General features: G+C 40.4%; 1 protein-coding gene across 1 annotated transcript in view; it reads left to right on the top strand.

The window, feature by feature from the left end:
* Positions 1 to 219: 219 nt before the first annotated feature.
* LOC140483596 (rab GDP dissociation inhibitor alpha) overlaps positions 220 to 14,292 on the top strand; it is a 50,173-nt gene continuing 36,100 nt past the window's right edge. Inside the window, exon 1 of the mRNA XM_072581838.1 lies at positions 220 to 554. Within this exon, the coding sequence (XP_072437939.1) occupies positions 510 to 554 (45 nt within the window). The 5' untranslated portion in view covers positions 220 to 509. The remainder of the gene's footprint in view (positions 555 to 14,292) is intronic.

Consider the following 14,292-nt stretch of genomic DNA (forward strand, 5'->3'; position numbering starts at 1 on the left):
CGATCATGGAACTACATCTCCCATGCTGCACCGCAGCCCAAAAGCAGCCAACACGCAGACTCAGATCCCCGCTGTGGACTACAATTCCCAGAAGGCCCGCGCGTTGTACGCCTGCGCAGTGCCGGTTGGTTATTTGGCAGATGACCGTGGCACTACTTTCTCTGCGGCCCAAATTGGACGCGGGGGCTGGGAACTCCACAGCGATTCGATATTTCTTTGCTGTTCGCCCTCGGAGAGCGTTGCTTGTCTTTCAAATCAATATTCCGAGGCCATCCTGTCGAGCCCGAGAGGTAAAGGCGGTGACCTTTTCCGGGGAAAAAAAAATATAAGGCGCACTATTGGATGGTGGCGGACGGACACCGTGTGAAGAGGGGGGTAGTGGTGAGGTATGTGGTGATCAGCTCCATCCAGTCAGCTTCAGGCCAGCTCAGCTTCTCCACAATAAACAGCCGATTTTCAACCAAATAATATAAAAAATATAACGTTGGCACAGTAACTAACGGCAAAACATGGATGAAGAATATGATGTGATTGTCCTCGGGACTGGACTGAAGGTGAGTCTTTATTCTATGACTGAAGTAACAACCCCCCCCCCCTCCCTTTTGTGATATTAATATTTGATAAATGGGTGGAGGAATTGGAATTACAGGCCACTTAACTGGATTGCTCCTGTCATGCAGGCTGTCTGACTTGGATATTGCAAAGAAAAAAATCAAGTTGTTTCATAATATAAGAATTCTTAAACCTTGCCAAGGCGGAGAAGAACACTATGGGTGGTGGTTTGCCACACAAAAAAAAATCTTACAAGCAATTTTGGTGCTGCTGAATTGTAAAGTTTAAAATTATCATGGGGGGGAATTGGTCCCAAATCCTGCCTAACCTGTAGGATTTTGTGAGTTTTTTTTGAAGTTGTTGGAAATTATTTTTCTGAGTCTTTTGAGGTGGAGTAATTCAGAAATCCAGGCGAATGAGTGCTCTGGGAACATGGTGGCTTTTGGAATTTTGATTTAAACCAGTAAAATCTGGCTTTGAAACATTGCTTCGAATGGTGGTGAGAAAACATTGTTAGTTGTAAAAAGCCTCTTGTTCGCAAGTGGCTCTTGTTTACATGTGACTCCAGACCCACAACAATTTGGGATGAGCAATAAATGTTGTCCTTTTGCTAACCTTTGAAAGAATTAAAAGGATTTTAATCCAGGAGCATCTCCAGAAATACTATTTAAGTTAAATACTAGGGGAAGTCAAGTCCACTGGTTTTCCTTCTTTAAATGGAAATGTAATGGGTAAATTATTTACTCTATTGTTCTACAAGAAGTGACGTTGAGAGATTTTTATTCATTTAGAAATTTGTTATTGCTTTATTCACAAAGTCAAATTTTATTTTTGCTTTTAAGTTTCTGTTAAAATGTATAATCATGTAGCAAGAATCAATGTTCAGAATTATAAAATTCCTCCAATGTGGAACCAGGCCATTCAGCCCATTGAGTCTGCACTAATCCTCTGAGGAGCACCCCAGTCACTATCGGACTACCACCCTGTCCCGTAACCTTACATTTCTCATGGCTAGTCAACCTAGCCAGCATATCTCTGGACACTGGGCAACTTGGCATAGCCTGCACTTCATTGGACTGTGGGGAAAAAACTGAAGCACCCGGAGGAAACTCATGCAGATACAAGGAGAATGTGCAAACTCCACACATAGTTGTCCAAGGGTGGAATTGAACCCAGGATCCTGGTGCTGCGAGGTGGCAGTGTGAACTAGCGTGCTGCCTTATGCTTGAAGTAACTGGGATTATAATTAAAAAGCAGCTAAGAAATTATATTTTAATAGGCACTTTTGATCAGTCAAAATACTGTGGAAAAATTGCTGTTTCTAAATCTATCAATTTAATATCATCTTTTTATGATGATGGCTGATTTGTCTGTCACTCTCTACCCTTTGCAGGCCTGTGTTGTCTCCTGCTTCCCCAGTAGCATAGTTTTTTTTAATTCTCCCAAGGCCTTGCCCATCCTATCTTTTATGACATTCTCCAGTGTTGCAATTCTCCTCCACCTCCTTACCCCAAAAAGTCCCTGATTTTTTTTTTGTATCCTTATCTTCCTTAACCTACCATTGATGGTCACACCTTTTTTTAGCTGTTTCTTGAATTGTTTCATTTATTCCCCCCCCCCCCCCCCACCAACCCATTTCTCCATTAAAACCTTTAAGCCATTTTTCTTTCAAGCAAGTTTTTTGTTAATCAGGTCTTTATTGTTTTTGGCCCTTTTTTTCTCCCTCATATGTGATATACTTATGGCTTTTTTGCCACATGCATGAAAATTGCTTTCATTGTTTCCTGTAGCAGAGAGGAAAGAAAACTGAACCTGTTATGTGGGTGCTGCTTTGCTTCTGTGTGTTTGTGTGCAAATGTATATAAATAGCAATACAGGTGTTTGATTTATTTATTAATATCTACATTTGCATTTTTAAGGTTTTTTCTGTAAATTGTAATTTTAGAAAAAATGTATTTATCATAAAAGGTTTAATCTCTAACATTGTTGGTTGATTTTTGGTCAAATGTTGGATGGGGTATTCAGACTGCCAATTAAATGGAGTCTTTGTTTATAGAGTCTGTTTGCCTGCAGGAGAAACATGTGACTGCTGTAAACTGATTCCATCTCGTCTTTATGTTAAATGCATGATGTATGCATCCATGATTGGAACATAGATTATGCAGCTCTGTATTTGAGTGGGAGAGAAAGACAACTCTATTTTTGACTTGTTAGAGACCTTAGGATATCCTAATATCCCAGGTACCTATGATAATGTTGGTCTTTGAACCTGACAGGAGGGCTATAGTTCCAAAAAGACTCTGCTTGTTTTTAGGCAGTTCCCCCAGCTGGGCTAACCTACTTAACTCACTAACAAGGCATAATTCTTTTGAGAAGATTTGTAGCTCAGGTTGAGGTTCTGGATGTAGATTTGCTCGCTGAGCTGGAAGGTTTCTTTTCAGCCATTTTGTCACCATACTAGGTAACATCTTTGGTGAGCCTCTGGACAACGCACTACTGACAATTCTAGCTTTCTATTTATATGTTTAGGTTGGTGATGTCATTTCCTTTGGGAACACCACAGAAATGACATCAACCCAAACATATAAACAGAAACCTAGAATCGTTAGCAGTGCTTTGTCTGGAGGCTCACTGAAGATGTTACCTAGTATTTGACAAAACTTCTGAAAATGAACCTTCCATCTCAGCGAGCATACCTTGTGTTTTCCCATCACTCTAGTTTGCACTCCCATGGACAGTGACTTAAAACTGGAGTGTGGTTCTGTAAGATGAAATGCTGATGTCCAAACCAGTCACTTCTGCCTGATAACCCAATCCATGTGTGAATGAGCCTTTCAACTGTAGTAGGCTTTAGTTGACAAATGGTGGGAATGCTAGTAGCCAGCACCCCTTCCTAATTCAACCATCTGAGTAGAGTTTGTCTAATGCATCATGGGATGGGAGTTAAATGTGGAAAATCCTTGACCATCACATTTAGTATATTTGCCACCTATACCATCACATGACTGAATGTGCTTGCTTTCTGCCATGTGGGAACTTTGATAGTTGACTTTAGTACCTTTAGGATGGTTTTTAGGTTGCATCTAATATGGTATAGTTATGTCATAGTCATACTATATAAAATAAGCCCTTCAGTCAACCATGCCAATGCTGACCAACAAACACCAAACTACATTTATTCCACTAACTTGCGCTTATTTTCCTCCTCCATGCAAACTTGGTAAAACGTTCTGATAGCTGAATGGGTAAAGGTGTAGGTAATTTTGGATGTTTCCACTTGTAGTGAAATGCCCCAAATTTGAAGCCTGGTCAGTGCTGGACAAGCTTTTTTGCATTTGTGGGTTATGGGCTTCGCTGGCATTTATTGCCTGCAATAAATTGCTTTTGAGAAGGTGGTGGCACTTCCATGGTGTTATTAAGGACAGAGTTCCAGTATTTTGGCTCAGCACTGTTAAAGGAACAGTGACAGGTTTCCAAGGCAGGACAATAGTTGTTTGGAGGGAAACTCTCAAGTGTTGCTGTTCCCATCTATCAGCTGCCTCTGTCCGACTTGTTGGTGGCCAATGGATGTGGAAACTTCAGTCTAAACAATCTCTAATTTGATCCTGTGTTGGCAGCATCAGTATACCAGGCACTGGGGTTGGGTGGGTTTGAAAAGTTCTTAATGATGGTGCTTTGGTCATCTTTCATCCCATCTGGATTTCATGTGAAGGCACATTTTTTTGGTGATGCCAGCAATGGGATGATCTGTTGACTCCTCCTGCTCTGTTGTGCAAAGTGGGATGCAGTCAATAAGGGCAGTGCCTCTTTTTTTTTGAAAGAATTTTAGGTTGAGAAGGGTGTCTCTTCTTCAGTCAGCTGCAGAGCTTTCAATGTTTTTTGGACATTGGCAATATTGTGCTTCAACTCAGACCTAGTATGAATTTAACTTGAACTAATTTTAAGGGTTTCTTGTGTGAAGGAACTTTATTACCTAACCCATGAAAAACAGAAGTGATGGAAGCAAATGATTTTGAAGATTTGTGGCTCAGGTTGGTGATAACTCTGCAAGTTAGCTTGCTGAGTTTGAAGATTTGTTTTCAGACACATTGTCACCATATGAGGTAACATTGTCAGAGTCTCTGAAGCACTGGTGGCATCTCTCTCTCTTTCTCTTTCTTCAGGGCTTGGTTTCTTAATGTCATTTCCAGTTCTATTTTTTTTCACCCCAAGAAAATGTAGATAGGATCTAAGTTGATGTGTTTATTGATGGAGTTCTGGTGAGAATGCCATGCCTCTAAGAATTCTCAGAATGTAAATGATGTTATCATCTTGTAAATGATATTAGTTTTGCTGGCGGTATCTAATGGATCCTTTAGGTTCATTAGTCACTCTTTGTATGTTGGTAGGTTTGTGGGCTACCATGATGCCAAGGGATCTGAGTAGTCTGGAAGTCATTTTTGATTGGTCTTTGTAAGGTAATGTGGCTATAGGTTTTGGTTGAGTTGTCTGCTTTATTTTTGGGTTTGTTTCTGAGGAATCAGTCAATTGTGTTTATTGGCTACCTGTTTTTTTTCTTGAAAATGTTGGATAGATATTTTTCTTCTGCTTTTTGTAGTCCTTAGGTGCTGCAGCATGATGTAGCTTGTTGAAATACCATCTTAATGCAGCTCCATTTGTGGGTGCTGGGGTGATTGCTTCTGAAGTTAAGTATTTGGTCAGTGTGTGTTTTTCTGTAGATGCTGGTTTGAAGCTCTGTTACCTATGTTCAACTGTCACATCTTGGAATGGGAGTCTGTTGATGTTCTCCTTCCCTTTTGTGAATTTTATGCCTGTCAGGATATTGTTGATGGTGTTGTATGTTTCCTCTAATTTTGTGAAGACTAAGGTGTCATCTACATAGTGGACCCAAAGTTTGGGTTGGATAGATGGGAGGGCAGCTTGTTCAAGTCTGTGTTGCTGCTTCCGCTATGAGCCCTGATATTGGTGGTTCTGTTTACTTGTTAGTAGGTTATGTTATTGAATGCCAATTGGGTGATGAGGTACAAGTCCACTAGCTTGAGGATGTTGTCTTTGCTGATGAAGTTGCTGCTGTCTAGTGTTTGTGGTCCTGGTTTTCTTTGTAGTGATGCCAGTGTTTCTTTGGCTAGGTCAATGTTAATTGATCTGAAGCGGTTGTAACGTCAAAGGAGATCATTGTTTCGTCCTCTTCTATCTTGGTGTCTTTGGTATTCAGGAATTGTTGGGTGGAGTGAATGAAGCATTTGAATCATCAATTAGGTGTTTTGGCCAGTCTGTATGTTGGTCTACCAGGTAGGGAGACTATGGATCTGAGGGGGGCACCAGGTTTGTGTATTTTTCGTAATCCACCGAAGTGTGGTGTTGGATCCATCTGGTTTCTGTTTTGGAAGCTGTGGGGTTGGGTCTATCGCCATCTCCTGGTTCGTGTCAGTATCTGTAAGCAGTGCATTTGCCTTTTCAAGATAGTCGGTTTTTAAAAAGAGCAGTCATCCATCCCTTTGTCTGCAGGTGGGATAACAATGTTTTTTGTCTTTAAGGCTTTATTTATTCTAGCATTGTGTATTTCCCCTCTTTTTTTTTCTGGCCTAATGTAGGTGCAATAGCTTGTCTTATGGTCTGCTGTTGTTTGTTCTGAAAGGCAGACTTTTTTAAAAATGTGGATTCAAATGCTGCAAGGAAGTCCTTTATTACTCACGTCTTTGCTATTGTAGTTTAATCCTCTGACTAGGATTGCTTTTTCTGTATTGGTAAGTGGATGGTCTGAAAGGTTTGTTTTTAATCCAAGCATCAGTGTTGTATGAAATGTATTTTTGTGAGTTTATCTAACTTGCAGTGTGAGTTTTTCCTTTTTTTTGTTGTTTTAAAGCTTATGGTTCGTTCTATGTATTTGTCCATTCAAACTTTTGGGTCGGCTACGTGGATGACATCTTGTTCATTACAAGAAGGAACAAGTTAGAAGAAACATACAACACCATCAACAATATCCTGCCAGGCATAAAATTCACAAGAGGTAGAGAGACTACAGCAGACTCCCATTCCGAGATGTGACAGTTGAACATAGGTAACTGAGAACTTCAAACCAGCATCTACAGAAAAACAACACACACTAACCAAATACTTAACTTCAGAAGCAATCACCCCAGCACCCACAAATGGAGCTGCATTAAGACAGTATTTAAACGAGCTACATCACACTGCAGCATCAAAGGACTACAAAAAACAGCAGAAAAATACCTATGCAGCGTTTTCAAGAAAAAAGGGGTAGCCAATAAACACAATCTGTCAATTCCTCAGAAACAAACGCAAATATGCAGACACAATGGAACCAAAATTATAGCCACATTACCTTGCATCAAAGGCATCAGAAATGACTTGCAGACTTCTCAGACCCCTTGGAATCATAGTAGCCCACAAACCTAGTGACACACTTTAACAGCGACTAATGAACCTAAAGGATCCATTAGATACCACCAGTAAAACTAACATTATTTACAACGTTCTATGCAAGAACTTTTTTTAAAAAGCACTAATCGGACAAACTAGCAGGAAATTTGCCACCAGGATACATGAACACCAACTAGCCACCAAAAGACACGACCCCACTCTCTCTCTAGTTTCCGGACAAACAAATTTAAAAAAGGGCATCACTTTGGGACAACACACACATCCTAGGACAGATGAAACATAGACACGAAATAAGAATTCTTAGAGGCATTGGTATGCTAACCAGGACTCCATTAACAAACACATCAACTTAGATCTGATCTACCTTCCCTTGGGGGCGATGGGGGGAGGGGAGAACTGGAAATGACATCACCTACCTTAAGAAACCAAGTCCTAAAAAAAGAGAGGCAGGACATACCACCAGCCCTTAACCAGAGACTCTCACTGACCATGTTAGCTCACTTGGTGACGGAACGCCTGAAAATAAACCTTCAGGCTCAGCAAGCTAACTTACAGACTTTAATGAAAGTAAAAATTGAAAATCTATATTCTACCCCAATGGTGACAGTTGGAGAGAAGCAATACTTTTACTTTCAGCAACATGTAGTCAGCTGTTTTATTTGATTTAGATTACTTACAGTATGGAAGCAAGCCCTTTGACCCAACAAGTCCACACCGACCCTCCGAAGAGCAACCCACCCAGACCATTCCCCTACATTCACCCCTGACTAATACTCTGAACTCTATGGGCAACTTAACATGGCCAGTTCCCCTAACCTGCATATCTTTGGATTGTGGGAAGAAACCGGAGCACCCGGAGGAAACCCACACAGACTCTGGGAGAATGTGTCAACTCTTCACAGACCGTTGCCCGAGGTGAGAATTGAACTCTGGTCCCTGGTGTTGTGAGACAGCAGTGATATCCACTGAGCCACTGTGCTGCCCCAAGTACAGATGTGCTCATAAAAGATGTGAAAGCAAATTTAAATGAATTCCAGTATTATATTTGACTAAACAGAGATCTTTTGTCTGAATAAAATTAATCAGTGAGGACCCTGCTGCTATAATAACAAAATCTTGGAACATTTTTGTTTTTAGAAAACCAAAACTGGTGTAATATTGTCACTTGTATATTTTATAGGAAATGTGTAGGAGAGAATAATGCAGAGTGCTGCAGGTAGTACTCAGTAGAGAAAGGCCAATTTTATTTCATTACAGATAATGCCTTTTTACAATTAAGTACTGTGTTGTATATGCAAAGATTGTATGCATACAATATAGGGCATGGACCAAATAAATGAATTCCTGTGTTACACAAGCATTATGGGGTGGGTTATTTTAGGCTTAGAGCTTTGGCTTTTGCAGATATTTTTAATCAACTTGTTCACTGGGTGGGTTAGACTTGAACCTGGCCCTTCCATTTCAGAAGTAGGGACACCGTCAATGTGTTACAAGAGCTTTATTGCTGTTGCTTTATGGTGTGGATCATTATGGGCTCATTCTGTGGGATCTTAGCTGATGGCTCACAGTTGTATCAATTTTTCCATAAAAGGTGCCTTGACTAACAGCATACATCTAGAAAATTTCACTTTTTTTTTCCAGTTGGAAAGAAAATACTGCTATTTGAATGCAGGCCCTCAGTGCCAGAGAGCAATTGTTGCTATGTTACTGTGGTCTTTGTGACCTCATTCAATTCTGCAAGACCACTTTCAACTACAATCAATACACCCTCTGTCAATAGTTGGAAGAGGAAAAATTGTCAGCAGAAACTCTGCAGTGTGATTAGTAGCCTCCTTGGACAGTGAGATTAAGGCAGAAGTTCAACCTGTCAGTCACAGCTCCTGATGTAATTAAATCTGCATAATCGGATAATGGTAGCAACTTATTGCCGACTACCTAATTCTACATGAAATTCCTTGTACTGCTTCTAATATGTTTTCTCATTAAATTTTCTTTTTCTTTACAATAAATTAAGATAAGCTTTTCAAAGTATGTATTCTTGAGATATGAGCATCATTTGCAAGATCAATATTGATTATCTTGATCCACATCCTTCATTGCCCTTGAAGATGCTGTTGAGCCACCTTCTTGACCCGCTGCAATCTGTGGTTAAGGTTTTACAGTGCTGTCGGTGGGAGTTCTGATGTTGTGGGCTAGTGGTGATTTGAGGCGTTTATGTTGTCCTTCTCAGTAAAGATTTGAGCGTTTTAGCAATGCACTTTCAAGACTGCATCATCAGCCTCATGTACTTGGTACACAATATAGTTGGACAGTGAAGGGGGCTAGTTGTGTTTAGAAGAGTTTGCCAAGCACCATGGTGCAAATGTTTGGAACATGACAACTGCCCATGCTACATATTAATGATTGGTCATTGGCCAAAACCATTAACATTCAGTGATTTGGCCTAAAATTGAACACGTTTTGTTTTAAGAAATGTCATGGAAACATTAAGAATAGGAGAATAATTAGGTCATTTGACCCATCAATTCTACGTTGCTATGTGTTGCTCAACTCCATTCTCCTGTGTTCTCCATAACCCTTGATCCCCTTACTAACTAAGAACCTATCTATCTAAGTCTTAAATGCACTCAGTGACTTAACCTCCACAGCCTTTTGCAGCAGTGAGTTCCTCAGAATTCCCACTCTGGCTGAAGAAATTCCTCCTCATCTCCAGTTCTAAAAGGATGTCCCTTCAGTCTGAGACTGTACCCTCCGGTCCTAGTCTTAGTGGAAATACCTCCTCTGTATCTACTCTGTCCAGGTCTGTCAGTATTTTCAGTTTCAGTCAAAAACCCCCTCATCCTTCTGAACACCTTATAGAATACAGACTGCAAATTCTCAGTGACACCTCGTGACAAGCCATTCATCCCAGGGATCATTCTTGTAAACCTCCTCTGGAACACCCTTTGGTGCCATTGCATTCTTTCTTGGCTACAGGGCCAAGGAATACTACTCCGTATTACAAATAGTCTGACCAGAACCTTGGATAGCCTCAGCATTACACTTGGCTTTTGTATTTTAGCCTTTACAAAATCAATGTGAACAGTGCCTATAACTTTCTCAATGCCAGCTGAACTTGCATGTTAACCTTAAGTGAATCCAGATCAAGGATTCAAGTCCCTGTGAGGTTTAAATTTCTAAAGCCTTTCCCATTTAGAACATAGTATATGCCTCTCTTCTTCCTACCAAAGTGCTTAACCTTACACTTTGCCACATTATGTTCCATCTGCCACTTCTTTGTCCACTCTTCTAACTCGTCCAAGACCGCCTTCTGCAGTCTCCCACCTCCTTAACGCACTACCTATCTGTCCACCGACCTTTTGTGTTATCTGGAAACTTAGCAACAATGTCCTCTTCTTTTGTCCATATCACTAACCTATAATGTGAATAGTTGTAGTCCCAACATTGACCCCTATGAAACTCTGCTATTCGCTGGCTGCCATTCTGGGAAAAAAAAGCCCTTTATCCCTATTCGCCACTTTCTGCCAGTCAGACAATACTGATGCCTTGCCCCTAACACCACGGACTATTGTCATTTAGCAGCCTCATCTGTGGAGTATGATTGCAATTTACCCCTGTGCATATTTAATTTTGGTGCCTCAGCAGTCCTGAAGTCACTTTTACCCGATGCTTGTACTTCACATTGAGTACCCCTCTCATCATTTGGCCAAAATAACCAATTGGAATATCAGGCTGTAATGAAAATGAACATGAGCCTGCAGAGCCTTGACATTAATGGAGTATGGTTGTGCTGAGGCCTCATTAGTTTCTGGTTAATAGGATACAGGAATGACTCGGGTGGATGCACCACTTTTGTATCCATGGTTATGTATTATTCATTATGCTGTGAATTTGACAGTTGTTTTGCAATTGATCAATGTATGTGGAGGATAATAGGTATAGCTGAGTTATTTATAAGGCATGTTACAATGGGGAACTTCAGCCTCTGAGCAAGATCTCTCCCGCGTGCTCGCTCGCTCTCTCTTGGTAGATGATGGCGGTCTAAAACCGAAGAACACAATTTCAGAGTAACCATAGGATTGAGACTGGGATTTACTTCACTCAGTATATCTTTAGAAGAATTTCAGTTTTGAGGGGTGTGAAAGCTTGGTCATTTAGGGTGTTTTTAAGGCAGTGATCAATACATTTCTAGATATTAATGATTTACTAAGGTTTTTGCATGCAATTGGTGTTCAGGTGTAAGATTAAATCTTTGGCAGTCAAATGGTTTTTTTTGTTTCTTCAGCAGTCAGTTGTAAAATTTGTTTTGCATGCATCAGTGTAGCCTGTCTCTGCTGGAAACATTGAACTCCTTTCCAGTCTTGGCATCATTTTAAGATTTTTATTCTGCTGCTCCCATTTCAGTTGGAAATGAATTTTTATTATTCATTACAAAAAGGCCATTTGATTCATTTTTGCTCTTAACGAACAATCTAGTTGATCTGTTTTTTTTCCCCATAGTCTTGCTTTTTCCTCCTTTCCAAATATGTACTTGCCTCTGTTTTGAAAGGTAACAATGGAACTGTTTGATTCCCAGGTCCTGATCAAAATAAAATGCACTTGGCTTAATTGAGTATTTATGACATAGATTTAAATAATTAATTTTTTAAAAAAGCTGTCTAAAAAGGGCTCTCCCATTGGATGTGGAATGCACTACCTGAAATTACTTTGTAAGAGGTGGTGGTGGCAAGGCTGGGATTGGGGATAGGGAAAAGGTTGATGTGCAAGTCTAATTTGAAAAGGTTTTAAATACATCTAACAGCCTAAACCTGGGCAGCCGTGAAGCATCCAGTGATTAGAATCGTATTCAAGTAAAATGTGTAACCAGGTACATTTATCATCAAACCAGGGATAAACCATGATTCAATAAAGAAGACAAGAGCATGCCAGGAACAGTACCAAGCATGATGACAAATGAGGTGTCAAGCTGGTGAAGCTGCACTAAGGAATTTGTGTGGCAAACAGCCAAAGTGGCATACAATGGACAGGGCTAAGTGATCCTCTAACTGGTGGAACAAATCCTAAGCCCTTGTGATGCTACTTGCCATGCATATCAAGCAGTGACCATTTTGACGAGACAATCTAGCCATCATCCCTTGTTCAATGGTATTACCACCCCTGAATTCTTTACTACCAATATCCAGGTGATGATTTGGAGATGCTGGTGTTGGACTAGGGTGTACAAAGTTAAAAATCACACAACACCAGGTTATAGTCCAACAGGCTTAATTGGAAGCACACTAGCTTTCGGAGCGACACTCCTTCAATCACCTGATAAAAAAGCGTCGCTCCGAAAGCTAGTGTGCTTCCAATTAAACCTTTTGGACTATAACCTGGTGTTGTGATTTTTAACAATATCCAGGTGGTTACCATTGACCAGAAACTAAACTGATCAGCCATATAAATACTATGAAGAAAGTGAGGACTGCAGAAACTGGAGATCTGAGTCTCAAACTGTGGTGTTGGAAAAGCATGGCCGATCAGGCAGCATCCAAGGAGCAGGAGAGTCGATGTGTTGAGCATAAGCTTTTAATTAGGAATAGGAATGCTGGTTTTCCAGCACCACACTTTATTTGACCCATTAAAAAATTACTATGGCCACAGATCAGTGCACAAACTGGGAATTCTGCAATGAACAACCTGCCTCTTGTATCCTCAATGCCTGTCTAGCATCTACAAGTCCCCGATATGATGTAACACTCTGGTTGCCTGGATGAGTGTAGCTTCAACAATATCTAGGACAATAGCTTGATTGGCACTTCATCCACCACCTTCAACTCTCAATCCCTTTTACCACTAATGCACAGAGCAGTGAAATGTGTTATCTGCAAGACCTATTGCAGTCAGAGGTTTCTTAAAGAACACCTTCCAAGCCCATAACCTCTACCATTTGAAGGACAAGGAGAGCAAATGCTTGGACGCCACCACCTACAGGCCACACATCATCCTGACTTGGAATTCTCTGACTGTTCCTTCACTGCCACTGGATTCAAAAATACTGGGACTCCTTTCTGAACAATGTGTTGCTGCATCCTGAGGATTGCAGCGGTTCACAAAGGCAGCTCAACACCACCTTCAAAGCAATTTATGTGGGCAATAAATGCTGGCATAGCCAGTGACTCACAAATGCCATGACTGATGTGAGAAACAGGAAGTGTAAGTTCATGTGTTTTAATTTTTATTACAAATGGAATGTCCTTTCCAATATTCTAAAAATTCAATTGTGTATCAAAGCGAGACTTTAGTCTGCCATGTGTTAACTTGTTGTTTCTCCCCCTCTTTTTAATTATGGTTAGGGATTAGCATCTTGTAGTATGTTAATGGCTAATGGGTAATATTTCACTGTCTGAGACATGGAAGGGGGAAAAAAAAGCTGACCAACAGTTGATCTTCCAAAAAGGGGGGAGGTGATGGTGACATGTAGTTGCTGAACTAATTATCTGGGCTTTTGGATTGTGTCCTGGAAACCAGAGTATGAATCCCACCTGGATAGATACAAGTTTTGAATTAAATATAAAATCTTTTTTTTGGCGTTCATAATCTTGAGGAAAAAAACTTATTCATTTAAAAGTTGAACAGCCATACAATTATAATTATTTGCTATTTTAAATAAATTGCAGAGCTGAGAATTTGAATAAATGAAACTTGAAAAAGTAGTACAGTGCCATAAGGCATTGTATAAATTATTTTTGTCTTGTGACAACCTAATCATACTCTGTAAATGTTGCAGTTTAAGGAGTAACCTCATCACACATTTGTTTCTGGAAATAATCTAATCACTTCACTGTTTTTGGGTGGCATGTGACTATGGGGGAGTGGCAGGGGGTGGTGTCTTGCATGCATGACTGACTGTGATGTAAAACCCTGTATAAAGGGAGGATGGTTCCCTTGTTCAGGGGGATCTCTTGATATGGCTCTGCAAGCCTTGTGAAGAGTGTTAAGTGGCCCCCTCAAGGGCTGCTTCTTGCTGAAATAAATCGTGGTTGTTCACAGAAGTTGTATAAGAATCTCAAGAGGGGAACCTAACAGATGGAATAAACAAATATTTAGCTTTGCTTTTTACGATAGAGGCTTTGTAAAGCATTCCTTTAATTAAAATCAGGAAGTGGAAAGCAGAGGAAATTTAGTGAATTACAAACACTGTAGAAGTGATATTGAGGAAACAGTAGAATGGCAAGTCTTCTAGTCATAGAGATGTACAGTATGGAAACATACCCTTCGGTCCAACCCGTCCATGCCGACCAAATATCCCAATCCAATCTAGTCCCACCTGCCAGCACCCAGCCCATATCCCTC

The sequence above is a fragment of the Chiloscyllium punctatum genome, chromosome 12, assembly GCF_047496795.1.
Source record: "Chiloscyllium punctatum isolate Juve2018m chromosome 12, sChiPun1.3, whole genome shotgun sequence".
In the NCBI taxonomy this organism is placed as follows: domain Eukaryota; kingdom Metazoa; phylum Chordata; class Chondrichthyes; order Orectolobiformes; family Hemiscylliidae; genus Chiloscyllium; species Chiloscyllium punctatum.